General features: G+C 41.4%; 1 protein-coding gene across 2 annotated transcripts in view; it reads right to left on the reverse strand.

Moving 5' to 3' along the window:
- MTMR2 (myotubularin related protein 2) overlaps nucleotides 1-26,409 on the reverse strand; it is a 55,444-nt gene that overhangs the window by 15,010 nt on the left and 14,025 nt on the right. The window contains exons 2-9 of one of the 2 annotated variants that reach the window (XM_042458932.1): nucleotides 20,306-20,411; nucleotides 10,216-10,291; nucleotides 8,012-8,106; nucleotides 7,143-7,253; nucleotides 6,478-6,579; nucleotides 4,837-4,920; nucleotides 3,146-3,295; nucleotides 895-1,083 (exon numbers count right to left, since the gene is read on the reverse strand). In XM_042458932.1, the coding sequence (XP_042314866.1) occupies nucleotides 895-1,083; nucleotides 3,146-3,295; nucleotides 4,837-4,920; nucleotides 6,478-6,579; nucleotides 7,143-7,253; nucleotides 8,012-8,106; nucleotides 10,216-10,291; nucleotides 20,306-20,411 (913 nt within the window). Of the gene's footprint in view, nucleotides 1-894; nucleotides 1,084-3,145; nucleotides 3,296-4,836; nucleotides 4,921-6,477; nucleotides 6,580-7,142; nucleotides 7,254-8,011; nucleotides 8,107-10,215; nucleotides 10,292-17,034; nucleotides 17,933-20,305; nucleotides 20,412-26,409 lie in introns of those variants that run through there. The other variant, XM_042458933.1, reaches the window with a different exon arrangement.

Raw genomic sequence — 26,409 nt, forward strand, 5'->3', positions numbered from 1 at the left:
GCAAAAATTATCTGAATGGAAAGCTCCTTTGTACTTTTGGAATTTAGCGAAAGTAAAAAGGAACTGGTTTTGACGACTTTGCGTTTGAGTTATTTTCACATTATTTCTCTTTCACACAAACGTTGTCTGAAAAACATCCTGCAAATGTGAATTGTTTCCAGTTTAAATTTAGTTTCTGCAAGGGATTCATCCCGTGTGATGAACTCCAGTGCTGTTCCTACAACAGGGATGGGAATTATGCATCCTGACCTACTTCACAGAGGATAAAGTTCAGAGGAATAGGAGAACCCTGTATTCTGCCTTGAGTTTCTTGGAGAGAAGGGGAGATATAAATGCAGTGAACAAATAAATAAAATGACAGGCTGCTTCAAATCTTATCACTCCTGCATTCTATTAGGATTTTAAAGCATTACTGACTTTCTAGCACAGGTTTGGGCAACTGTGAGGGGCTAGGGGGCTGGATTAGCCTCCCAGGAGACCTTGGACAGCTGAACCACCAAAAAAACCCTTGAACTTACTGCTCTCTCCCCATGCCCTCCAATGCTTTCTAGGACCAGTGAGCGGCATTATCACCACTTTCAGGCCTCTCTCTGCCATTTAGGGCCAAGGAGAGGGCTTTTTAAAAGCAGGAAGTAACCAGAAGTCACTTCTATCTTTTTCACAAGGCCTTTCTTGGGCCTACAATAGTGGAGTAGAGCAGGGTACAATATGGCAAAAATGCCCCCCACTCCTCCTAAACTGTTTTTAGGGGGGTAAAAAAATGTTTCTGAAAAGAAATATATATATATATATATATATATATATATATATGAATATATATATATGGTCCCTGGGAGTCAGGCCAACCTTTGCCCACCTCTGTTCTAGCAGTTGGGAGAGCTGTAATAATCCAACCTTGTTAGCGACTGCATTTACGCTCGGCCTTGCATCAAAGATGAATATTTTATGGGACTGGGCATTGGAGTCCATGACAGACTGCAAATACTTCTCATCTTCTTTGCTCCGTTTGCCACTCACTCCAACCATTGGTTGGCTGCAGCGAGTGATAGTGGCTTGGCTTTCTGGATGAATCCATGACAGAACCTTGAGGAAGAAATCAGAGTTAGAAACCAAACAAAAAAGGAGCACTAGTAAAACAGTCAAGTTATTTTCAATGGCAGCTATTGACTTCCGTGTCAGTAAGGTGGTGTGCCTACTCTGGGTTTTAGGTTGAATCCAAGGTGCAGACAATTCTTTTAAAATCTTGAATGGTGCTTACATTAGTGGGGCATCTATACATTATAACACATTTCCTTAGACTGAATGAGTCAATGGGTCATATAAACTACTATCTTACCAAGTTCTCATAGAGTCAACGATTCAATCTCATAGATTTACTGCGGTTGGGACTAACACTCCTGATTTGGCAGGGACAGTCTGAAGTCACACCCTGTCATTCCACTTTTTCAGCTGCTTTTAAAATGTCCCAGTTTCTCTCAATTCACACTTTGCCATTTCATCCTCAGCTTACACTTAATTAATTCAGCAAGGGAGAAAGGAGATGAGGGACAGTTTCTTGCCCTTCCCAGTAGGTGTAGGCAAATGCAAACTGCTGCAGCTCCTTCTAGTTTATGTGTTCTTTTATCTTTTACCATTTTGATCACACTCTAATGTTGCTTGGCCAAATGTGTCCTGATTTTCACCTGTGAAATGTTGAGGGTGTAGCAATTTGCACTAACGGCCTCTAGGCTCTTCACTGCTTCTTTGTTTCCCCAAGGTTGAGTGAAGGAGCTCTGTTTTGCAGAAGTCCCTTGCTTCACTCTGTTTCCCTCCTGCCCTGTATTCCTCTAAAACAGACAGGACCTCTGGGAGATGAAGGGGTGATCACAAAACCTCTGTAGGACATAGAAAAGATCCTGATAAACCAGATTATACCTGCAAGCCAGGGATCCCTCTCCTTTGCTCTAGAGCAGGATTGAGCACAGTGTAGCCCCCGATTCTCATGCAGCCCCAGAAGGCCAGTTTTGTGACTAATCAAGTCCCAGAGGGGTCAACTTTTAAAAACCTTTTCTTCTTTAAATGCTGCCAAATACCATCTGTGCAGGATTTGTGGCATTCTGTCATGTTTTGGGCCTTGCTAGACCATTTTCTGTCTACAGAGGGTCTTTTTTAAAAACAGGAAGTGAATAAAATTCTATCTTATTGCAATAAAAACAAACCCGACAGGCAAATGGAGAGAAGTGCATTTATATTTCTGTCTCCAGGTGAGGTCGAAGCACTTTTGTTTTTATCCAGTCGTAAAAGTATGGGAGAAGGTCATAAAAGTGTTGTAGAAGCGTCCATTTTGCCAAGCTGGAAAAATCTGTTTGGCAAAAGCCAAGTTTTTACCATGCTTTCCCACTCTTTTATGACTGGAAGAAAATGAAAGTGCTTCGATGTCATGCGGAGACAGAAAAATAAATGTGTTTCTCTCCATTTGTCTGCTGGATTTGTTTTTAATACGATAAGGCTCCAAGTAAGTGCCTATTCACTTACTGTTGCTAAAAAATGAAAGAAAAAAGATATGGCAAAAATGTCTCTGTGCCCCACTGCAATTTTTTGGCTGTCCTTCAAGGTCTCCCTGAAGGCTAATGTGGCCCTAGACTCTGACAATTTGCCACTCTGCTCTAGAACAAGATAATAAGAGAATTCCAACCTTCCCAGAATAAGTTCTGTTTGCAACTTACACGACTTTTCTCCCTTGCTCATATTAAGACACTTAGGCGGGATACAGACTGCCCAAAATGGGCGGTCTCCTGCCGGCCTAGTGCTCTATGGGGAAGCCGCAGCCTCCAGACCGCGGGGCTTCCCCGCTGTGCAAAAAGAACCCTTAAAAATCGGGTTCTTTCTGCGGCGCGCTTGTGACGCCGCAATGAGCCAATGGCGCACTTGCAGCATTACAATGGCACCGGGATGTGCGGACACTAAGCGCCTGCCACGTCAAAATGGCGATGCCCATGTGTACTGGATGCCGCCATTTTGACGTACAGATTACGTACTAGGGTTGCGGGCCGTATATAAGCAGCGCCCTGAGGCAACCCTAGTGTGTATGCAGGCCAGCGCTTTCGCTAGTCTGTGCAGCACCTTTCAGAACCAAGTAAAAGTGACATTGCTGTTCCATACTTACTGGTATGCGCCCTCTAGATCGGAATGCAGCCACTCTCTTCAATTCCTCATCCGGAATATTGGCAGGAACTATGAGAAAGGCAGGGTAGGTATCACAAAGCTCATATTGCTCATTGATCTTCGTCATTCTCCAGCTTTCATTAGGAATCCCCTGCATTGAAAAGTGCAGCTGGTTAGAAAATTGTTTCCACACAGGAGGTTAGGAACAAAAGATACTTTGCTTTTAGTCCTTATCATTTTCAGTGGTAGAACAGATTCATCTGTGTCTGTCTGAAACACAACAGGAACCAAATAAGCAAGGATGCCAGTTGAAGATGTGTTGCAGTAAAACAGCAGTTGGAGAGAGGTATTGATCATGACAGATCAGTGATGGCGGGCTCAGAACTGCTGTGCTGTAGTTATTACAACAGTGTTGAGAAATAATTAACTTTTGGAGAAACAGAATTTCCTGTCAGTGGCCATGTTGGATAAGGATTCTAGGAGTTCCAGTGAAATGAAATAATATTCTCAGATTCTAGAGTAGAATACTGGGTTGGAAGTTTAACTCCTCACTGAGCCATGAAATTCACTGTGTGACTACGGTCACACTCTCTCAGCTCAAAAGGAGGCAAGGACAAACCTTCTCTGAATAAATCCTGTCAAGAAAACCATGTGATAGATTGGTCTTAGGGTCACTGTAATTCAGAAATGACTTGAAGGCATGAAGCAACAACAACAATGTGTTTGTGAAGTCGAAGGCTTTCATGGCTGGCATTCATGGTTTTTTGTGGGTTTTTTGGGCTATGAGGCCATCTTCTAGAAAATTTTCTTCCTGACGTTTCGCCAGCATCTGTGTGTAATAAATGTGTTTAATAAAAATATTATATAAAAAAGAAGCTATTCAAAGTCTTGATCCTATTTTGGGGACAGAGTTTAGTCCCTTGCATAACTCCTTTAAAGTTTTAACTAAAACCTCAAATGGATTTAGTGCTCCACTGACACAAAATTGCTACCCATCAGAGCTATAGAGTGTTGGTGCCCAACATTTTTATGAGGTTGCTACAGGTTAGTTATAACTTTATCCTTTATTACTCACTACCATTTGTTATAGTTTATCTGTCTTTTTAACTTTGTATATCTTTTAAATAATTTTGTACTGTTTTATGATGATTTTAACTGTCTTTTAAAAAATACTGATCTAGTTTTTTAAATTCAAATATATAGCCGTGTTAGTCTGTAGAATCGGGATGTAGAGAGATCTTGTAGCACCTCTGAGACTAACTGAAAGAAAGAAGTTGGCAGCATGAGCTCAGATGTTGTTTTTTTAAGTGACTCTTGGAGCCACCTTAGGTCCACTTTGGGAGAAAGGCAGCATACAAAGGAAATAAATAAATAAATACAAATATTATGCAACCCACTGCAGGCCTGGGGTGCTTTCACTTTTTGTTTTCTGAGCCAGGGTTAGCTGTCTTCCATGGCACAAAAAAAATAACAGGCTTGATGCTACAGCTAAGTCAACAGGGTCTCTGACTCTTATTCAGGAGTCCCACTACACATTTCCTAATGGCTCCCATTGGCTACCTATGCTATAGAATATTTAAACTATCATTAAACTGGCTCCAACAAACATACGGAGAAAAGCATGTTCATTTGGGCTGCAGTGGATTTGGATACAGTGATGAGTGCAAGTCTGAAGTGGATAGAAACTCTTACCTGCCTTCTGTACTCCAAAACAGGATCATAAATCTTCCAGCCATTTTCTGGGAAAACTTCTTTGTATTCAAATGCAAAAAGAGACTTTAAAACAAAAGAGAAGGATAGACTATTCAGCTCTTTTCAATTTAGTTTCCATTCTATCTGGCATCTCAAATAACAATTTCCATGTAGTCTTTTTGTTTCTATAATATTGGAGCATGAAAGAAAAGCAGAGAAACTTAGCAACTGTCTTTATACATTGTAATTAACACATCAATGCATGTTTCTCTATATTCCTTTGTTCTCTGATCTATTACTACAAGATCCCCAAAGGAAGGGAAAGGGAGCTTAGGGTGCCTGCTAAAGACAGACATATATGGAAAGCTTACACTGTAAGCGCAGAAATTTTCAAGACAAAAGTTATACAGACATCACTCTTTTGAGCACAAAGACTAACACCTATGTAATGAACTGTATCTTTTGTCACTTCAAAATAGCCATGGAATGCTTGGTGTTTGGATTTTGTAGGTTTTTCCGTCTTTGGCTGTGTAGAACTAGCCAGTTAGTTGTACAGCTGATATTTGGGTCCAAGGAGCAGTGGTAGTGTCCAAAACTGAACTCTTTCAGGTGGAATTACAGTGTGCAATTCTGATCCAGATCCAAACATTTCCAAATTTTGGTCACACATAAAGGCAAGGAAGGTGTGTTGCTGATTAGAATGAAAATATTAAAAAGCCCATGTTTGTCTAATATTTTTGTTAAGGAAATCCAACAGACACAAAAACATGTTCAGGCAAGAGCTTTAAAAAGGGCTGGAGAAATAGAGCAAGAAACCTGACTGGTTCTGGTCAAGATGTCTATGTGTTGCCTTGGGAAGGTATGAGAGAAAAGGGATTTCTACAAATAGGGGTCTATTACCCTACCCTCCAATTGTGTTGATTAACCCTGTTACCCTACTTCTCCATCTGCTTTTAAAGTGCCCAAATTTCTGTGTCCTTCTCACATTTAAAAAAAAGTTATCTCAGTATTTAAAATTAGTGAGTTAATTTTCTTTAATGGTTCAACATTAATGCATTGTTGGGAACATGAATGTTTCTGAGCTCTGGCTTTGGGCAAAGTATACTCTGTCCTTTCCATTGCTGGATGAGCAGAAACTCCAGATGAGTTCTTGGGCTGTTTGCTCCACAGAGATGTTGCTCGTTATCCCTTCAAAAATATGCACTTGTCAGAGAAAAGGCTGGCCTAATATTGATGTGGTAAAGCATTCAAATATTCCAACCCTTCTCCATTTGCTTCTTCTAAAGAATGAAATGGGTACCAATGTTTAACTCCAGAGTATAAATACTACATAGTGCTAGCAGTTTGATAACACTTAAACTGTATGATTTCATCTTATGGAATGCTGGGATGTGTAGTTTGGTGGGTCACTTACAATCCTCTGCTAGAGAACTCTAGTTCTCTTCCCTGAACTACAAACCTTGATTTTGCCATCTTACATAAGGGACCCCATTTTACTGTGCCATTGTATATAATGGGACTTGAATATGTACAGATTTTGGTATCCATGGGAGCTCCTGGAACCAAACCCCAATATATACCCAAGACCCACTATATAACTTGCACCATTACACAATGTTAACAGTAGCAGAAAGAACTTACCAAATGGTTTGACACTGGAAATGCATATTTTGTCAAGTTCTCAAATATGGCTCTTCTTGTACGTCCCTCAGGCCTATGTGCAAAACGTAAGTTCCGGACATCCTGCAAAAGATTGGACAAAACTCATGTCTATGTTAAATTCAGCAGAACATAACACTGATTCATCTGCCAAGGCAGTGTTGTCCATCTTTTCCAATTTCTTCTCTTTTGGATAATAAGCATTGCCCATCTGTCACAAATATAGTAATATTAATATTTGACTATTTCATGCTTGCAAAGTGAAGACAAATGCTATCTTGTTTTCTCCTGACTGCAGAGAAAATACACATTTTTGGTGCAGTTCTCATCTGGTAGTAACACATCCCAAAGTGTTTCAGAAAATTATTCTGTGCAGAAATACATGTGCCTTTTGGCATAAAAATTGTGGGGTTTTATCAAAAAAATACTGCACAACAGTTGAATTTATTGTCCCATCAGCGTGGAAGAAACCAGAAATCACTTCTGCTTTCTGAAATTCTGCTATTCTCTCTCTGGCTTGAGTTCTACTGTATAGCCAATGAAGAGGAATGTAAATATCTCACTCCCTATAATTGTAGTAATATAATTTACACCACAACTGCAGATAAAGAATGTAACATCATTTCACCAAGTCTGGAGCAGCTTACCTTGCACACAATCTCTAGGCCATACGAATTTTCACCACGGCTGGATGCTCCTCCAATTTTCTCAACTCTGTTGATCACTCCTAGGGGAGCATCTAGAACAAAAGGAGGGTCCTAGAGAAAACAGTAGGGCATAAATAAAAACTTTGAAAGAGATAACTGCTACTGTACATAGCCTGGCATAGCCAAAAACTCAAACTTTAGATAAGGTTAGCTATGCAATAACTAGTTATGCATGAACATGGGATGTTGCACTATATCAGGTCTGATCACTGCTCCATCTGCACCAGTAGTGTGTACTCTGACAGTTCTCCAGGATCTTAGGCACATAATTTGGAAAAGTTACTTTTGGACTATGGCTTTCAGAACTCCCCAGCCAGTTGTAGTCACATTGGCTGAGAGATTCTGAGAGCTGTTGTTCAGGAAGTAACTTTTCTAAGCTCTTCTCAGGCATAGGTCTCTCCCCATCATCTGCTCCTGAAAATCCTTTTTCCTGGAAAAGCCAAGACTTGAACCAGAGTACCTCTGCATGAAAAGTTTGAGCTCTGAATTGTGAGTCCCTCCCCAACATGAACCTGAAAAGCAACTATAAAAGAATGGGAGGCAGCATGGTGTAGTAGTTTCAGTGACTGACTCTGGGAGACCAGGATACAAATCCCCACTCTGCCATGGAAGCCTATTGAATGATGTTGGGTTAGTCATAATCTCTCAGCTTCAAAGGAAGGCAATGGCAAGCCCTCTCTGAACAAATCGTGTGGCAAAAAAACATGATAGGTTTGCCTTAAGGTTGCCATAATTCTGAAATGACTTGAAGGCACAAAACAACAACACAAAAGGAAAAGGGAGAATGAATGAATGAATGAATGTCTTACCCTTTCCATGCTTTTAAAATATAGTCTGTAATTTGTAACCGTCAAGGTTCCTCTAATAGCACCAGTGAATGGGCAGATATGAGTAACATCTTTTGCTAGGAAAGAAAATAACACATTATAAATATTTTTAGTAAGAACTACTTGTGTGAGGTTTGAAATCCTTCTGAGGTAAAACAAATACAATGGTGGACTTTCATTTATGTAAAAGGTACACTTTAACTGGATTTTTTCCTTTTTTTTGTTGGCCAAGGCAGGGAGCTGGATTAGATGATCCCTGAGACTCCTTCCCACACTACAGTTGATTCTAGGACAATCTTAATTTTCTTCTGTTTCACCAAGAGAAGGAAGCAGTGAGGCAGCGAGCAAAGAAGAATGATGAAGTTTTCCAGGAGTCATGGTGAAAAATATATATGAAGTTTAAAGATCCCATTTTATAGATAGATTTGATGAAGGCTGTGTGTCAATTACTTTGGGATCATTTTTCTTTGACATCACAGCAATTGCAAGGGAGAGGGCTTCTTAAAACATGAAGTCCCCCCACTAACTAGTTGCATGTGTCGCCATGGGGAAAAGGCTGTTTATTTTCTTAAATCATCCTTCTCCAAGCTGCCACATCTCCCTCCCATATGTGTTGGACTACAAACCACATCTTCCACAGTTTGCAAAAGCACAGCTGGGTTTGACAGGGGCTACAGTACAACACATCTGGAGAGTGATAGGTTGAGAAAGCCTCTTTTGTGTGTGTGTGTGTGTGTGTGTGTGTGTGTGTGTGTATATATATATATATATATATATATTTGGCAAGTCAAGCAGAATAATTCTTGCCTTGTACCCCATTGGTGTGAGGGAGGTAAATCGGATGTGGCCTGGTGACATATGTCCCAGGGCTTGTCTACACTTGGGGAAAAACTCCAAATGGACTCCCCACCTGCCTCATACCCACTCTGGAGTTATCCCACACCTGGCTGCAGTTGTTGTGGTTTTCCTACACCTGGCAGCAGTTTCCCACACCTGTGGATGTTGCTGTGGTCCACCGCAAGCATCAGCTCCTGCTGCTCCTACCTTGAATCAGGACAGATCGCTGCCTGGCAGGCAACACCATTTACCAATGTCCAGGCCAGTTCCTCACCAGGAACAATAGTTTTAAAGGCTTTCCCCATGTGTGGGTTGCCTGGTGCCTCAGAGCATGAGAAACCTTTGAAAACATTCTGGCCTGGAGTACAGGCAGGCGGTATCTGCCAGGCAGTGATCTATCCTGGCTCTGGCTGACAAAGGAAAGGTGGCAGGAGCTGATGGAGGAAAATGGTGGCACATTCCAGGCAGCGATCTATCTAGTTTCTGAGAGCTGACAAAGGAAAAGCAGTGTGTTGGGAATTGAGGGAGGAAAATGGTGGTATCTGTCGGGTGGCGATCTCCCCCCCGCCTGCCCCACCAAATCCAGCACAAATCTATTTTTCAGAATATAGGAGTAAACATTGGAGTTTTCAGCAAACTCCAAAGCAAATTATGATTTTTTCAAATTCAGTTTAAGGTGCTATACTCCAATGTGAAGTCGAAGGCTTTCACGGCCAGCATACATAGTTTTTTGTGGGTTTTTCGGGCTATGTGGCCATGTTCTAGAAGAGTTTCTTCCTGACGTTTCACCTGCATCTGTGGCTGGCATCTTCAGAGAAGGCTTGCCTGGAAAGGAGTTAGGTATATATATTGTGTGACAGGAGTGATTTGCATGTGTATTGTTCTGTTGCTAATGGCAGGCCTCAGGGTGGGAGGTTCTGCAAAAGAGGATTAGTGTCCTGTTGTAGATGCGGTTGGCCTGGGGTGATTTGAAGGTCCTTTTTGCTGTGAGAAATTGTGGTATGGTATCTGTGTCTCTGCAGCGTAGCAGGAAAGTCAGTGAGCAGAGTAGATGTAGATGTTATACTCCAAGTTTGCTCCTGATAGGGCCATGCTTTGTGTGTCCTGACTGCACCAAATTCAGAGGGCGCTGGTCCCCCCCCCACATGTAGACACCCCCCCCATTTTCATCTTGGGGGGGTATGAGATGCTGAAACCAATTACAGTACCCAAATTAAAAAAAGGATAGTTCCTTGAAACCTCAGACTACAATCCAGAGAAGATTCACCACTCTGCTGAGATGTGAACCATCAACCACCACCACAATCCAAAATGACCTAATCTGGTAAGAGAAATCTTGCTGCACCTACCCATGTCTTTAATAGTTTCTCCCGGTAGCAAAGGGGGTTCCTCCATTTCAGCCAGTTTATTAGATTCCCTGAGGACCTGAAACGGAAATCAGATACATACCACAAGCTACACTGATGTTTTATTTTATTTATTCTCCACCTTTCTCCTGGCATAAGATCCAAAATGGCTTGCAATAATTTAAAACAAATTTTTTTTAGCTAAAACCGTATTTTATAGTAGTTAAAATTAAACAACAATTCTCACAGTTAAAAACATACAGACTTAAAATATAATTGATAAATAAAAGCAAAGCATACTAGTTTCAAATGGCCTTCAGCCACATGATTTAAGAATTAAAGGCCTGCCTAAACAAAAAGGTATTTGCCTTTGCCTAATGGCACAGGGCATAGGAGGGACCAATCAGACTTCCAGTGGAAAGGAGTTCCACAGCCTGGGAACAGCCACTGGGAAGATTTTTTCCAATGTTCTCACCAAACAATGTTAAATATTCACAAGTCAAACAGCTGATGCGTATTCTTTTTGCAGAACATGCACACATATAAGAGCAAGCATGGAGCCTTATTACATGATAAATGGAGTGGGAGAGTAGTGGTTTTCTCCATGCCTCTCCATGTGACATCGTAGCACTTCTTTTCTTGTAAAAGCATGTCTTTTGTTGCACTGGAAAAATCAGTTTCACAAAAGGCACACTTTTATGACTTTCTCCCTTGGGAAGAGAATGGAAGTGCTACAACATGTGGAGAAGCAAGGAGAAAGCCAGTACTCTCACAGTCCATTTCTGGTTTCTTTTCTCATGAGGTAAAGCGTTGAACAACACATTAAAACACGTATACCTCCTTTTGGCTTACAAAACGAAAGCCCAAACCAAGACTGGTAATGAAATAGGGATCATGCACCATTCCTCAATGCAATAGGCTAGTTTAGAGGCTGAAGGGCAGGCAGTTTAACTCACATCGCTCACTTTCAATATACTGCTGCCTCCTCCTAGCTTTTGCCATCTGATACAACTGCTTCACTCTGACAGATAGTAAAGATGGCAATGGATCTTACTCCCAGGCAGATGTACTTAGGATTGCAATGTCTAAGGTGTGGTTTTGCTTTTTCACAGGACCATGGGAACATGTCCAATCTGCAACGAGCATCAGAACCCTTTCTTTGCCATCATTCTAAGACTGCGGTCTGATTTTTGTTGTTGTGTGCCTTCAAGTCATTTTGGACTTATGGCGACCCTAAGGTGACCCTATCACAGGGTTTTCTGGGGCTGAGCATATGTGACGTGCCCAAGCTCACTCAATGGGTCTCCATACCTGAGTGGAGAATCGAACCCTGATTTTCAGAGTTGTAGTCCAATGCTCAAACCACTACACCATGAAGGCTCTGATTGTAAAAACTTAAGTGTATTTGCATTAGCATTGGACCATCACATTTCATGATTCACATGAAGGATTTACCCAAGTTTCCTAAATGAATTTCTCAGCAAGATAGCAATGAAAAAACCCCAAACCGTTCAACTAACAAAAACCTTGCTGCATGACAGTGAAGGGAGTTTTAGTTTTCCTGGAGATTAAATAAACAGATGTGGTGAATAACTCAAGTTAGAACGATTGAAGACAGGATAAAAAAACAAAAAGCCTCTAATCCTGCAGAAAAGCCATGCATCTTAATCTTTTGGCTTTTACAAATGGAAAAAGATAGGAACAAAACAAAGCAGAAACACCGTAAGCAGATGGGGTTGTTTTACAGTGGTGCCTATGATAAACTCCAGAGGAGTGATACATGGCAACCTAGCCAGCCAATCAGATTGTGCGGATTATGCTCGCAACATCCCAATCACCTTAAAAAAGAAAAGTGGACACAAAGGACAATCTCACACCATCCCATTAGATAACAGAAGCTGATAAAATATTGACCTCTTATGGAGTTCAGCTATTTGTACCAGGTTTTGGGCTCTGGATTATGAACAAACAAGGCAAGATCCTTCTAGGGGAGTCACATTATTTCTTCTCCGTTTTTTAAAAAAATAATAACTATTATAATTTATACATATCTGAGTGGGTATATAGACAGCTAGAATTAGTCAGCACACTACCAATTGCTGCTCCCTTTAATTATACAACTGGAAAGATTCCATTTGGCAAACGGCATCATTTTCCCAAAGTGGATAATGGGTGCAGCTCATGTCACTAAAAAAAATAAGATAGACATTGGTTCTACAGATTTCACAGATTGAAGAATTAGTGTTGCATTTTTTATCTGCTTTGGCACATTTGTCACACTGAACCTCTTTCCTACTATCTTCAATGTGGCTGATATGTGCAAGCAGCCACTACTTGATTTCCGTAGATCTCTCTCCTCTCCTTCAGCCCATGCACAAAACCTGTTTCTTGAGATCACACCCCTTTGAAAGGCTTTTCTGGGTCAGGGGTTGCTGCAGTGTAGAGAAGGGGCTTTAAAAAGTACCATGCACCATTGGTCTTCTTGAAGAACTGTTGTATAAACACTCATAATGAATGGATATGTGGGCTGCATTCACCCGTCAGGTGTCTCGTCCTGGCACCACATGCAGCCCCTAAAGCTATTTTTGCAGCCCTCTGCCTATGCACACCACCCTGGACTAACCTCCCCTGTCCCCACCTGCCAATTAAAAGGGTGAAATGCCTTTCTTGAAAATCTCCAGGAGTAGAAATTCACCCTTTCAATGGACTCTGGGAGCCTCTTGCACTATTTAATACCAAAATCTATCCTCAAAACCAAAAGTGGACTTCTGACAAGGTCTGGTTTTGTTTGCTTGCCCGCTTGTTTCCTTCCTTCCTTCCTTCCTCCCTTCCTTCCTTCAGCATTTTTGGCACCTCAAGCAGCCCAGGGCAGAAAATTGGCTGTCAGACCTGACAGGATCACCTAAACCTGCATTAAACCATGGGGTCCAGTGTGAGATCCATGAGAAGGAATTAACTGACACAGTTCCTAGCTCTATGGGGAAGGGACACATTAGGAGAATGTGGAGGCTTAATCAGATTTTCTGCAGGAACAAGGATGCTGATGGGTATTTCTGCAGGCATACTAGGAGACCACCAGCAGTGTTCACATCATTCCACTTGTGGACCCCGCTTTTTACTGGTGGACCATTACATCCATTATTTTCAAGGGCTATCGGTCATTCTCCTGACAATTTTGGATGATTCCCTAAACCTACTGTTATTTTAAAAAGTGTGACTGCAGGAAGTACAGGGCAGGAGCAGCTGGCAATTTCCTTATTGGTGGGACAATGGATCCACTTTGGTTTCACTGGAAAACTGAACTATCCAAGCTACTGAACACATCACTTCCTATTGCCCTGGTTTGGCAGGGACAGCCCCAGTTAATTCTCTGCTGTCTCACTGCTGCCCTTAAAATGTTGTGGTTTCTCTCTCTTCCTCCCACTTTCCTGCTTCATCCTCAGCTTACTTCAGTTGTTGCAAACTGATTTAAAAGTGCAAAAGTAGTCTGCATTCGATTAACTGCATCTGCACTGCAGAAATAATCCAGTTAGACACCACTTTAACAGCCATGGTTCAATGCTATGGAATTTTGGGAATTGTAGTTTGTTGTGAAACTAGAGCTCTCCAACAAAGGCTAAATATCACTCAAATCTACCTTTCCCAGAATTCCATAGCACTGAACCATAGCAGTTAATGTCAGGGTCAGAGGAAAAACAAACAAAACAGCTTCATTTATATACCGCTTCATACTGAACTAACAGTGTCTAAGCGGTTTACAACTGTAAGCCAATTGCCCCCAACAATCTGGGTACTCATTTTAGCGATCTTGGAAGGATGCAAGCCTGAGTTGAGCTTGAGCCCTTTTGCTGGTATTGAACTCACAACCTTATGGTTTTGAGTGAGTGGCTGCAGTTTAGGCATTTAACCACTGCGTCACCAGAGCTCCCAGTTCCCAATAACCAAGACAGCATTGTGGTGTAGTAGAAACTAGAGATTTATTCTGGATATCAAGACAGAAAGTTCCCCGTCCTAGGTTCAGTGTCAGAACTGAAAAAGTCCTCCTTGGATCATCACAAATACCTTTCCATCCTCCATCCCCCCTTTCCAACCCCAGTCACTCTCCTTTGATCCAGATCAAAGGTCCCTTCATGTTTCCTTCTTCTCCTCCTGTGTTATCATTTCATCTGCCTTCAGGAAGGAGATCAGCGCTGTTTCACAGCTCAGATCCATGGTAGGAAGATTGGGGTCATAAAACTACAACTCCTTTCCATGGCTGGCCATCCCCTCCCCAGTTTGTTTCCCAGGCTTGAATTTAACATCACTAATAATAATAATAATAATAATAATAATAATAATAATAATAATAGCTTTATTTTTAGCCCGCCTTTCCAGGGATCAAGGCGGGTTACACCCCCTTCTCAATAGCCAACATACTACAGACCATTAAATCACCATGCACTCATATATCTTCTTCCCCAAATACTGTATCATCATATCATCATGCCAATATGACAGGACCATGCATATGGAATGTGACAGCTAAACTGGTGTCAAACTGGATTATTTATACATTGTGAATGCTGTCTCAGAAGTAGGAAGAGGAGAAAAGAGCAGAAGAGCTGCCCTTCCTAAATTCACTTAATAAATTCCAGGGTTTCTTTGCTTAAAATAGTAGTTTGTGTGTTCTTCCTCATTAATAACTTTTGCCTCTTGTTACTTGGCCACACTGTTTAGATCACACTCTGATCTGGCTCAGTCTTGTGTCCTGGTTTTCATCTGTGAAACGCTGGAGAGGTTGTGAACATATTTAGGATTCATCATGCACCCTGGCTGTGAAATTCCCTCCCATGGGAAGTCTGCCTGGCTTCTTGCCTGCTGAGCTTCTGGCAAGTAGTTCAGACTGTACTGCACAATGCATGGCCTTCTCTCCTTAAAACTAGGGGTGGCTTCTTTGACTGTTCTAATTGCATGCGGTTTTGAAAACCAACCTTTACAATATGAAGTCGAAGACTTTCATGGCTGGCATCCATAGGTTTTTGTGGGTTTTTGGGGCTATGTGGCCATGTTCTACAAGAGTTTATTCCTGACAGATGCTGGCGAAAAGTCAGGAATAAACTCTTTTAGAACATGGCCACATAGCCCGAAAATCCCACAAAAAAACTTTATAACTGTTTCAGTCTGCTTTTGAACAATGTTTTCACCTGTTTTATCTGTTTGTATTTAAAAGTTTACACCTGTTGTATATCACCTCAGAGGCTCTGGCAGATGGAGAGGTCATAAATATTTAAATAAATGAATAAATATATATCTGCAAATAGAAGCCACAAGCTGCCACTGGTGGAAGCAAAGGATGTGAAAATACTGCTCCTCCTCCCTTGTCCATTGATTGATTGAAATTTTATTTATATACTGCCGTTCCTATGATCACGGCGGTTTACAAAACAGAATAAATTGCTTCCTTGGCATACCCAAAGTAGTATTCCAGACGATGCTTCTGTCTCTTTTGCCGATTTGTATTTGTCCCACTCATGATCTACACTTATTGCCCATTTGAACAAAGCTTTTTCTCCTGGAACACCTTGTTGTTAATTGCCATCAAGCTGACTTTATGGTGACACTACAAATGAGAGACCACCAAGTCACCTTATCATCCATTACCCTACTCAGGTCTTGCAAACTCAGGACTGTGGCTTCCTTGATTACATTCATCCACCTAGAATGTGGTGGTCTTCTTTTCCTACTGCTTTCTGTCTTACCTACTTACCTTCTGTCTTTTTTAATCAGTCATGTCTTTTCACCTCTCACATCCTTTTCCTGCACCATGATCTGAGGAATGCATATCCCCCTGGGGAGCCCAGTTTGGCAGTACCCAAAGCCCTTCCTGCAAGAAGCAACATGGTGTAGTGGTTTGAGCATTAGACTCTGAAGACCAGGGTTCAAATCCCGGCTCTGCCATGGAAACCCAATGGGACACCTTAGGCAGGTCACACTCTCTCAGTCTCAGAGGAAAGCAAGGGCAAACCCCCTCTGAACAAATCTTGTAAAAAATCCCTGGGATAGGCACACAACAATGACTTGAGTGCACATATAACAAAGCACTCCCTAAAAGCCCCAGATAAAAAGTTTTTAAAAATCAGGGCAATTTTTCATTTCCAGACCATCCTGAAATGCTCAAAACTGCGTTTTCAATACAGTGCTGTATGCTAGGAAATTATACTTAAGCTTTGGTGTAGTGAAGTAAGTAGTTGTTTTAACATGTAGAAAATGAGCAAGGTATTAGGAGAAATATGTTCAATTGGACTAATCCGTCTGTTATAGGATATATAACCTATCAGATATATGGATGGTCACTGTATCTCAAAGCCAACATGGCAATTGACAACAACAGCACAAATGTATGTTTGTGTATATGTATGCGCGCGCACACACACACATACACATACATACATATATAATAGTGTATACAATTTCTAACAATTTCTGTGCCAAACCAAGACGTTTTGGCTGCATGAATCAGTGATGAATTTCCATTACAAAAACCTATTGTTCATTTATACAAGGGGCACCAAGTACAAGATGACAGTAGTACGTCTTTAAAATCCAGTGACTCGATGGAGTTAAAAATAGTATCTTGCTGATACTGGCCAAAAGCATTATCCCATTGCTTTTGAGTCTCATTTTTGCAGAAAATCAAATAAATAAATTTTCAGAGAAAAAAGGGGGGGGTGTTTATAAATCAAATAAATTATACTTTTTCTTCAGGTCCTTGACAAGCCTGTCCAAAGGACAATTCCATTTCCTTTACTTTTGGCTAAAACAGAAGGGAAAAAAATCACTTACCTGTCTGGATTCTGCAAAAGGAAGGTTGAAGGAAGTTTCTGGATAGACTCAGAGCCCCGCAAAGGAATAATGAATCACCTCTCTTTCAAGAGGACATACCAAGGCCACCACAGGGTTACTCATTTAAGTTTTCCATTTCTCCCTCCCAAAATGACAATCATAAATACTTTCAGCTTTATCTTCGAGTGCCTACACAAACATCCAGAGACCTTGAATGCTATATTATTAAAATCACTTTCTTCCTTGTCTGTCTCTTGAAACACAAACTCACTGGAGGCAGCTTCCTTTTTCTTTGCCTCAGAGACAGCAGATTGACTGAGTCTGGCTTTCTCTGATCTAATTTACACTAAATCAATATATCGTAACCTGGACTTTGACAGGCCTATGAGGATAGCGCTATAAATAGAAGGAGAAGGGAAGGGCAGCATGTAAAGAGGATCTTTGCTAGAATAAGCAAAAATCTTCTGGATCATTAGACTATGGAGTGGGAGAAGAAGATGAAGAAAAGAAATGCGGGAAAAGATCCAAGGCAGAGTGATGTTAAAGAAATTACTGCAAGACCTCCACAGTTCTTGGGAGCACATCATATAGTATTTTTATTTATTTATTTACAACAGAGATGGGCAACTGTACAGGGAGCAGGGGCCATTTTTTCACCCTGTGCCTGCCTGGTGGGCTGCACTGGCTTGTTTCAGCATTATGTCCCTTCTGGTCACCACTTTGGCCAATTTTCAATTTCCCCCCTGTGTTTTGTGGTGGTCTGAGGGTCTTTGGAGGGTCAGGGGAAGCAAACTGCTGAGGTTTTGGTATTACAAACATACTCTTCAACTGTCCTCATTTGGCAACAACAGACCCAATCAATCCTTTGTTGTCCAACTTTTTCAGCTGCTTTTAAAATATCTCAGGCCTGTTACAGACTGCCAAAATAAAGCTGCTTCAGGTCTCTTTGGAGGTACGCTATTTAAATGATGCATGGGTCCTAAGAGTCCGGAGGTTGCACCAAAGCCACACTCCATTCCTAAGCACTGGAGGGCAGCTTTTGGTGCAGCTTCCAGATTCTTAGGATGCATGCATCATTTAAATAGCATACCCCCAAAGAGACCCGAAGCAGCTTTATTTTGGCAGTCTGTAACAGGCCTCAGTTTCTCTCACCTCCTCCCACTTCCCCCTTTGTCCTCAGCTTACTTCAATTACTGCAAAATGAGTTCAAACTGTAAAAGTAGTTTGCGCTCACTCAGCTCAGTAGGGAAGTAAGGAGGGGGTGAAAACTTGCCTTTGCCAGTGGGCTTAAGCAACATCAAACTGCTGCAGCCTCTGAACTGATCTTGTGTGTTCTTCCTCATTAACACTTTTTATTATCTTGATCACACTCTGATGTTGTCTTGGCTACACATGTCCCTGTTTTCATCTCTGAAATATTGGAGAGTATATACATGTCCTTGAATCTGAGTGACAGTTTCCATATATTTTATCAAGCAAAACCAAAATTAGGTTTACCATTAAACTGAGCACCATGAGACATATGTTAAAGATCATAATCACAATCTTGCACATTTTCCAAGGCGACTGCCCAGACAATCTGAGGCCCTTTCCAACCTTAAGAGCTAGGATTTATAGCAAAGCAGGTAGAAACTGAATTACAACTTCCTTCAGTATTACTTCTTAGCACATGCTCTGCAGTTGGTCTCACACAACGAGTATCCTGTTACATCTAAAAGGAGCATGCACAAGGTTACAAATTTAAATCACTGCATGAAACAAAATGGTGGCCTAAGCTCAGATCACACTGAAATAATTTGCAATTTTGTCCACTGCAATGCATAGCTTATCAACTAAAAAAGGCACATAAACTATTAACTAGATAACAGCAGCTTTGTGGAAACACTAAAATGGCAACATGGCTGGTTATTATAATCCTTCTCAGAGGGACAGGTTTCTTCCAGTGGCACACAGTGCAGAGGATAACTATAAATGGTGAGCAAATTTGCTTCTGAGGAACTAGATCAGTGTTTCTGTCTCTCTAGAAGCTTGGAAAACTTACTGATTTTGACGGAATTTTCAAAATTGTGGTCCACCCCCCCCCCCCAAAAAAAACATTTCTAAGTTCTAGATTTAACTGAAGAACTCTCTACAGCTTCTGAGATATCTTCGGATTGTTTGAGAACTGCGGCCAACTCTTCCTCACTACTCAATTACAACACTTTGATTCCACTTTAACTGTTAGGGCTCCATCTTATGGAATCTGAGACCTGTACTTTCATGAGGTAATTAGAATTTTCTTCCAGAGTGCCTTAGCACCAAACTACAAATCCCAGGATTCTGCAGGATGCAGCAAAGTGTTAGCCACATGATGCAATTGTGTAGTGAGAAAGACAACTTAATCAAATGCCTACAAACAAGATTTGGCAACTTTTCTCATTCCAAATGCTTTAGACTTCAACTTTCACTATGCCTTACCACTGGCCATCCTATGTAGGGCTGATGGTAGTCCAAGACATATAAAGGGCAAACATTACTTCACACATGTGTTATAGTTACACAAGGTCATCCTTACTGTCATATCAAGATGATTTATCTGAATGGAGGAGCTTCTCCTGCAGTGATTGCATTACCAGGATAAATGCAAAATACTGATGGCTCTGTGGATCAAAGGTACATGAATGAGTGAAAAGTCCATGGTGTTGTGCTGTCTGGCTGCCCTGCTTCCTATTTTCCAAATATTTATTGATACTCTAGGTCTAGGAATATAATGCTAAATGAAAACAGCAGAAAACTGTGTGTGGTTCAGGGCACTTTGGGGACCACAGAAGTGGGGTCTGGAAGCCCCCTATGGTCCATGGGCTGCATATCCCACCACCATTCAAGAGGACAGCAGAACAAGGTGTCTGGCATATTCAGTTTTCCAAGAGAAGGGAAATGGCCATGGGGATAAAGGAGAACAGGGGATACTGTGACTGGTGCCCCAAACAACTGCTGCCAGAAGCTGTTCACTCATTCTCCCCAATAGTTAGGCTAGTCTTGCAGCAAAACAGCATGTGTCTTCTTGCTTCTATGTGATACATTGCAGCTGAAGAATTGTAAGCTCGAATGGTTTCCTAGGAATTAGTATTAAGAGTACCCAGTCTTAGCATTTGCCCCAAAGTTTTGCAAATGTAGGAAGATTTTTTTCATGAAGGAGACTGAAACCTGTTTCTGTCACACCTGAAATGCAACATAGTACAATTCATTAACCACAACTCTGCTGCATGTGTCTGTTGGCCTCAAGACTTACTCTTAAATCTGGAGAAAAGTTTTCTGTAGAGGTGGAGATAGAATCTGATGAGATGACTGAAGCAGATTTTGTATGTGCTGAATGGTCCGAATGAGAGGTGGAAGCACTAGAACAAGAAAATAAGAAGATAGATAATGTTAGCTAGTCTAAGATAATTATTTGGTCTTGCAGAACTCTAAGTTATAGTGAATTTTTTCTCACAGCCTCCTTTGATAAGAGATGGGTAAAAAATAAGTTGCTAATCTTTACCTATGATGATATACAGAAAGTACATCAGGACAACACATGAAGTTTGCTATCCAGGATGAAACCTAGTGTGAATGGATTCTAAAAGCTCAATCCTAAATCCAGCTGAAACATAAATAGAACAATTTCAAGTAAACATGAGGGCTGTATTTTAGTCAGGCACAATGAATTAACTAGGGCGCTTTATAGGGCGCCCAAAAAGGGCGCTCTGCCAGCACCCATGTTTGCTGCGCCAGGGAACCACAGCAGACAAACCACATGATTCCCTGGCACAGCAAAAAGAACCTGCAAAAAGTGGGTTCTTTTTGCGGTGCGGTTAGGATGCCGCAAGGCACCAATGGCGCACTTACGGTGTCATTACCGCGCCGTAACATGCAGATGCTAAGCGTCTGCGACATCAAAATGGCAGCGCCCATGTGTATAGGGTGCCGCCATTTTGACATACCCAGTACATCCTAGGGGTGAGGCCTGATTGGACGCTGCGTCTTCGGCCAACCCCTTAGGACAACCTTCGAAATTGCTTAGATTTCTGTAATGCGCTCTACATGAGGCTACCTTTGTACCAGGTTCGGAAACTTCAATTAATTCAAAATGCAGCAGCCAGATTGATCACTGGAACTTCCAGGTCAGATCATATAATACCTGTCCTAAAATCCTTACACTGGCTGCCAATTAGCTTCCGAGTGCAATACAAAGTGTTGATTGTTACCTTTAAAGCCGTACATGGCTTGGGCCTGAGTTACTTGAGAGAATGCCTCTCCCTACACAATCCACCCCGCACTCTCAGAACAACAGGGAAGAATCTGTTAGATTACCCAAAGGTCAGACTAACAGTTACTTCCAAAAGAGCATATACAGCTATGGCCCCCAGGTTATGGAACAAAGTGCCGGAGGAGATCCTTCTCATCACGACCCTAGATGCCTTTAAGAAGGCACTAAAGATGGATCTCTTCCAGTGGGCATACCCATCTGACCTTCTATAAAGAACTTTAGGACACCCCACTTCCGGTCATAACAGCATAACTGCCCGCTGCCCTGTGATTACTGTAATTGAAATTTTTATACTTTGTGATGTTTTTATGATATATATTTTAGACATGATTGCCTGTATGGAGATTTTTGGTTGTAATCCTGCTTCGATCCGTTGGGAGAAGCGGGAAAATACAAATAAACTTCTTCTTCTTCTTCTTCTTCTTCTTCTTCTTCTTCTTCTTCTTCTTCTTCTTCTTCTTCTTCCTATTATTAGCAGAGGAATGCCTCACCTCCGCGCCCCCCCGCCCCATGGTCCATCATCAATTAGTGGTTCACTTTAATTACAACCCATCCTGAGACAGTTTGGTTACTCATCAAAAACTGCTGCATTCACTTTTATTTGTGTGGAATATAACCTATCAGATATATATGTGGTTCTAACATCCAAACCCATCCACTCTCGTCCCTAAAGAGACTGTTGCACTGCCATTTCCTCCCGGGCTTGGGCGTGAATGTCACTTGAATAGGAAGGATGTTATTACACAGCCCCGTGGTCAGTCAGTCCTCGTCCTACATCCAGTCCGGGCTTCTCCCGTACCTTATCAAGAACAGGAAAATCCCATTCATAACTGTTATTATCCCTTTCAGGCTTTTCTGGCTACTGTGTGCGATAATTCTTACTGGGATTAATCTGTGCTTTATAATGCCTAGTTTTGTGATTGGTTGGGACTTCCTCCCCCCCTCCCCATCCCAGATCTTAAACTACTCATCTTCCGGCGGTGACATGAGGATAAGGAAAAATAATTTTATTCCTTTCTTTGCTTTTCTCACACCATTAAAAACCCCCACTTCTCTTGCCATTATTGTGCTATTTTAATGAGAAAAAATAATGCATGTTCGCAACCCCAATAGTTTGCTGGCATTTCTTAAAATATGCTGATTTTTCAAAAAGAGGTGTTTTTCTCACATATTGAAATTGAAACTAGTGAAAACCCTTTTTTTAAGCAAACGTGTAAGCAATTGTGGTGTCATTTAATTTTCAAAATAATATAATTCTAATATTCTAATAATAGAATAATGATGTCACATACAAGCTCAGAACTACAACCCTTCCAGCAAAACAATGCATGCACAGCAATCTAAATCTACATTGTGGATAAGTTGAGCGTGAATACAGGTATAACAGCAAAAAGTGTGCGATAGTATTCATTAATATCCCGTTAACACTGCTCAATTACAAGTCAATGCGATAACACCCATTCCCATCTCATTAATTTAACTGCGATTTTGGGATGCGATTGGAATGGGAGAGATGTAAGAGCGATAATCTCCTAGGAGAAAGCCTGCTACAGGCTTATATTAGGGGACCTGACAGGAAATTGTAAAATGCCCATTTAATAAATCAAGATTTGTAAGATGTCTGAATGCCACTCTTAAGATTAAACATAAAATATTTGGGACGGAGATATTCATTATTTTTATGTGACTCCGCTGACTCCAATTTATAGTGACCCTACTATGGGGTATTCTTGGCCAGATTTATTCAGAAGAGGTTTGCTATTGCTTTCCTCTGAGGCTGAGAGGATGTGAAAATCCCCTAGGTCACTCAGTGGATTTCCATGGCTGAATGGGGATTCAGCCCCTGGTCCCCCTTTTGGGCTCATATTTGCTCTTCAGGAAAACAAAAGAAATGTCCTAATAGGATGTACCTAATCTCACATTCTCTTTCCCATTGTGACCAACCAAGAGCTTATGAGAAGCTTACAAGCAGCACAGGAAGCAATGGCAAAGCACCTCTGAGTATTCCATGCCTTAAAAAACAAAAACCCTATAAAATTAATGCAGTTATAATAATTCAGCAGGCAACTTGAAGGTGTGCGCATGCGTACGCACACAGATGGATGAGGCTGTCACCTCTACTTTTGGCTGTACATTCCACAGCTTAACTATGTTCTTTGTGAATGAAGTTCTTCCTTGCTGTTATGGAATGTAAAAGATTTAACACAGCAAGCTTGAATTCATTGGTTCAAATCTGGAGCCAAATATCTCCTGAGAAAAATAGGGATTCCATGTTGGCTTCCATCCTTTCTTTCCATCATTCATGGTATAATTTACCTCATTTTAAAGGCAATGTGTTACCTGTCGCTTCATCCCCTTTTACTTTGCACTCTGAATTGTTGGCTACCATGTGTAAAGTGTAGGAATGTCCCTTTGAGACTTTTAAAGACAACCTATCCAATAAGGCATTTTTAAAGAAATCCCTATTGGATCTTAGGGTTGCAAGAGTGAAAATTGCAGCGGTTCATGGTTGTGCTGAAGAGGGAATTTCAGCCAGTGTTGCTTTCCATGCAATCAGATAACAAGCAATACTGGCTGAAATTCCCTCCTCTATACAACCTTTAAAGGGAGAGGAACCCTCTCTAATTTTCTTTCTGGCAACCCTACGGGGTGCCTGTGTTCTCATTCAGATAGTATGTAAGTGGAAGCTACTCTGCTACAAATAATCCTGCCACTCAGATTGAAGAGCAAATTATTTAAAAAAACAAAAAGGGAGTAAAAAGGGAGACACAAATGCATTAACACACATTATATGTCAGCTTTAGGGAGCCTATCTTCTAATCCGAACCTGTGTTCTTGATTCATTGACTAAGGGCACATCTACACTATATTATTTCTACAGTGCAGATACACCCTAAATAGTATATGTCTATTTATCTGGGTGTCTAAAAGCTAAGAGTGGGATATACCATGCTTACTTAAAAATGTCTTGCCTTCCCATGTTTTCAATGACCATCTGGAGAAAAGTGGAAATGCAAGAACACAGCTATTATGCGTGACTAAAGTCGGCAGACTGAAAACTGGAGAGGGCTCCTGTCCTTTTAATGGTAGTGCAGAAAAGGGAATTTCAGCAGGGGTTGCTTGTTAGGCAACCAAGCAATAAGCAACATCTACTGAAAGTTCCTCTTCTGAAGTACCATATCTGAAGAAAATCCCTCTTCTGAAAAACCAGGGACCTTTTCCAGTTTTCATTCTGGCACCCTATCCTTGACCTTGATGTTCTTCACTGTATTGGTCCTTTTCACAGAATCCGAAAAGGAGGTCCAGAGCACAAACAGCTGTAGTATTTAGTCTACCACACATGGGTTCCTGATTTACCAGGATAGCCCTTTTGCTGACTACTGAAAGTCTGAAAATGGGTCACCATTTTGAGTACCTGGTAGCATGTCTTCTTCCCAGACAAGCCCAAGATGCCTGCCAATGTGGAAACTAGTTGACTGGCTTGAGGCAGAACTCCCCTGTGCCAATATTGGAAGAGAAAGTCTTCAGCCTCTTTGGGAATACCTAAGAGCTCTCTGGTTTTGACTCTAGGCACTCCACATGATTGATTGGCACTGTTGCACAGATGGGATTCCTAAACATATGCCTACAAATCCATCCAAACCTTTTCAAACATCATGCTGAGCATGTGGACATTGGATAGGGTGCAAATAGGATGTGATGACACTGGAGGAGAGACAAAAAGTCCAGGTTGCTTCTTGTTCCACATATTTCACAAAGACTAAAACCAGAGGGCCTATTATCAGCCTCTCCAACCTAGCGCCTTTCTAGCTGTCTAGAACCACAGCTTCTGCAATCCTGTATCAGCTGGAAATGTACTGTATGACCTGTGAGTAGCACGAAACTGGGGGAAAAGACTGGACTACTGTTAGAATCATAGAATAGTAGAGTTGGAAGAGACCACAAGGGCCATCCAGTCCAACCCCCTGCCATGCTGGAAATCCAAATCAAAGCATCCCCAACAGATGGCCATCCAGCCTCTATTTAAAGACCTCTAAGGAAGAAGACTCCATTATACTCTAAGGGAGTTTGTTCCACTGTCAGCCCTTACTGTCAGGAAGTTCTCCCTAATGTTGAGGTGGAATCTCTTTTCCTGTAGCTTGCATCCATTGTTCCTGGTCCTGTTCTCTGGAGCAGCAGAATATCACCCCTTCAAATATTTAAACAGGGCTATCATATCACCTCTTAACTTTCTTTTCTCCAGGCTAAACATCCCCAGCTCCCTAAGTCGTTCCTCATAGGGCATGGTTTCCAGACCCTTCACCATTATAGTCACCCTCCTTTGGACATGCTCCAGTTTCTCAATGTCCTTTTTGAATTGTGGTGCCCAGAACTGGACACAATATTCTAGGTGGGGCCTGACCAAAACAGAATACAGTGGCACCATTACTTCTCTTGATCTAGACTGTTAGCATCTGTCTCATACCTATTCATGTAGGGATCTACCATTGAAGAATAACATGTCATGCATCCTGTATAAAACAGTCTTTAGTCTGTAAAAGTTTATAGTACTATAAATTTGTTAGGCCTTTAACATCCACAAAGTACGTTTTTTGTGTTTAGTGTAACCAACAAGCACAGCCACCCTTCCAGATTTGTTTCAGAAGGAAACAAACCCTTTAGAAACCAAACAATTGTGTTCTAAGGGATTTACAGCTCCTCCTACCCAATATTACTTGTCTGGATTAGATTGGGGGATGATACTAAGCAATCCAATATTTGAACCTTAAATCCAGCATTTGAAGGGTAGAAAAGCAAGAATGAATGATGGGGCCCAAAACAGCCAAATCTCATCTCATCTCCCCCCCCCCTCTCTCTCACACACAGGATATGTATTTTCTGCAAGCAATAGAGAAACATGGCCTATATTCTGGCCATGTATGAGTCCCCCCCCAAAGAGGGTCCATTACATGTTGCCATCATCAGACAATAGCCTACAGTGTCTGAAACAGTGTTCATGCACTATTACGCTTTTAAAAAGGGGGGGAGGGGGGAGAGGGAGAACTAAATTGAAAGAAGAAGAAGAAAGGCTGTAGTCTGCCTAAGTC

This window comes from Sceloporus undulatus, chromosome 3 (genome assembly GCF_019175285.1).
Source record: "Sceloporus undulatus isolate JIND9_A2432 ecotype Alabama chromosome 3, SceUnd_v1.1, whole genome shotgun sequence".
Taxonomy (NCBI): Eukaryota; Metazoa; Chordata; class Lepidosauria; order Squamata; family Phrynosomatidae; genus Sceloporus; species Sceloporus undulatus.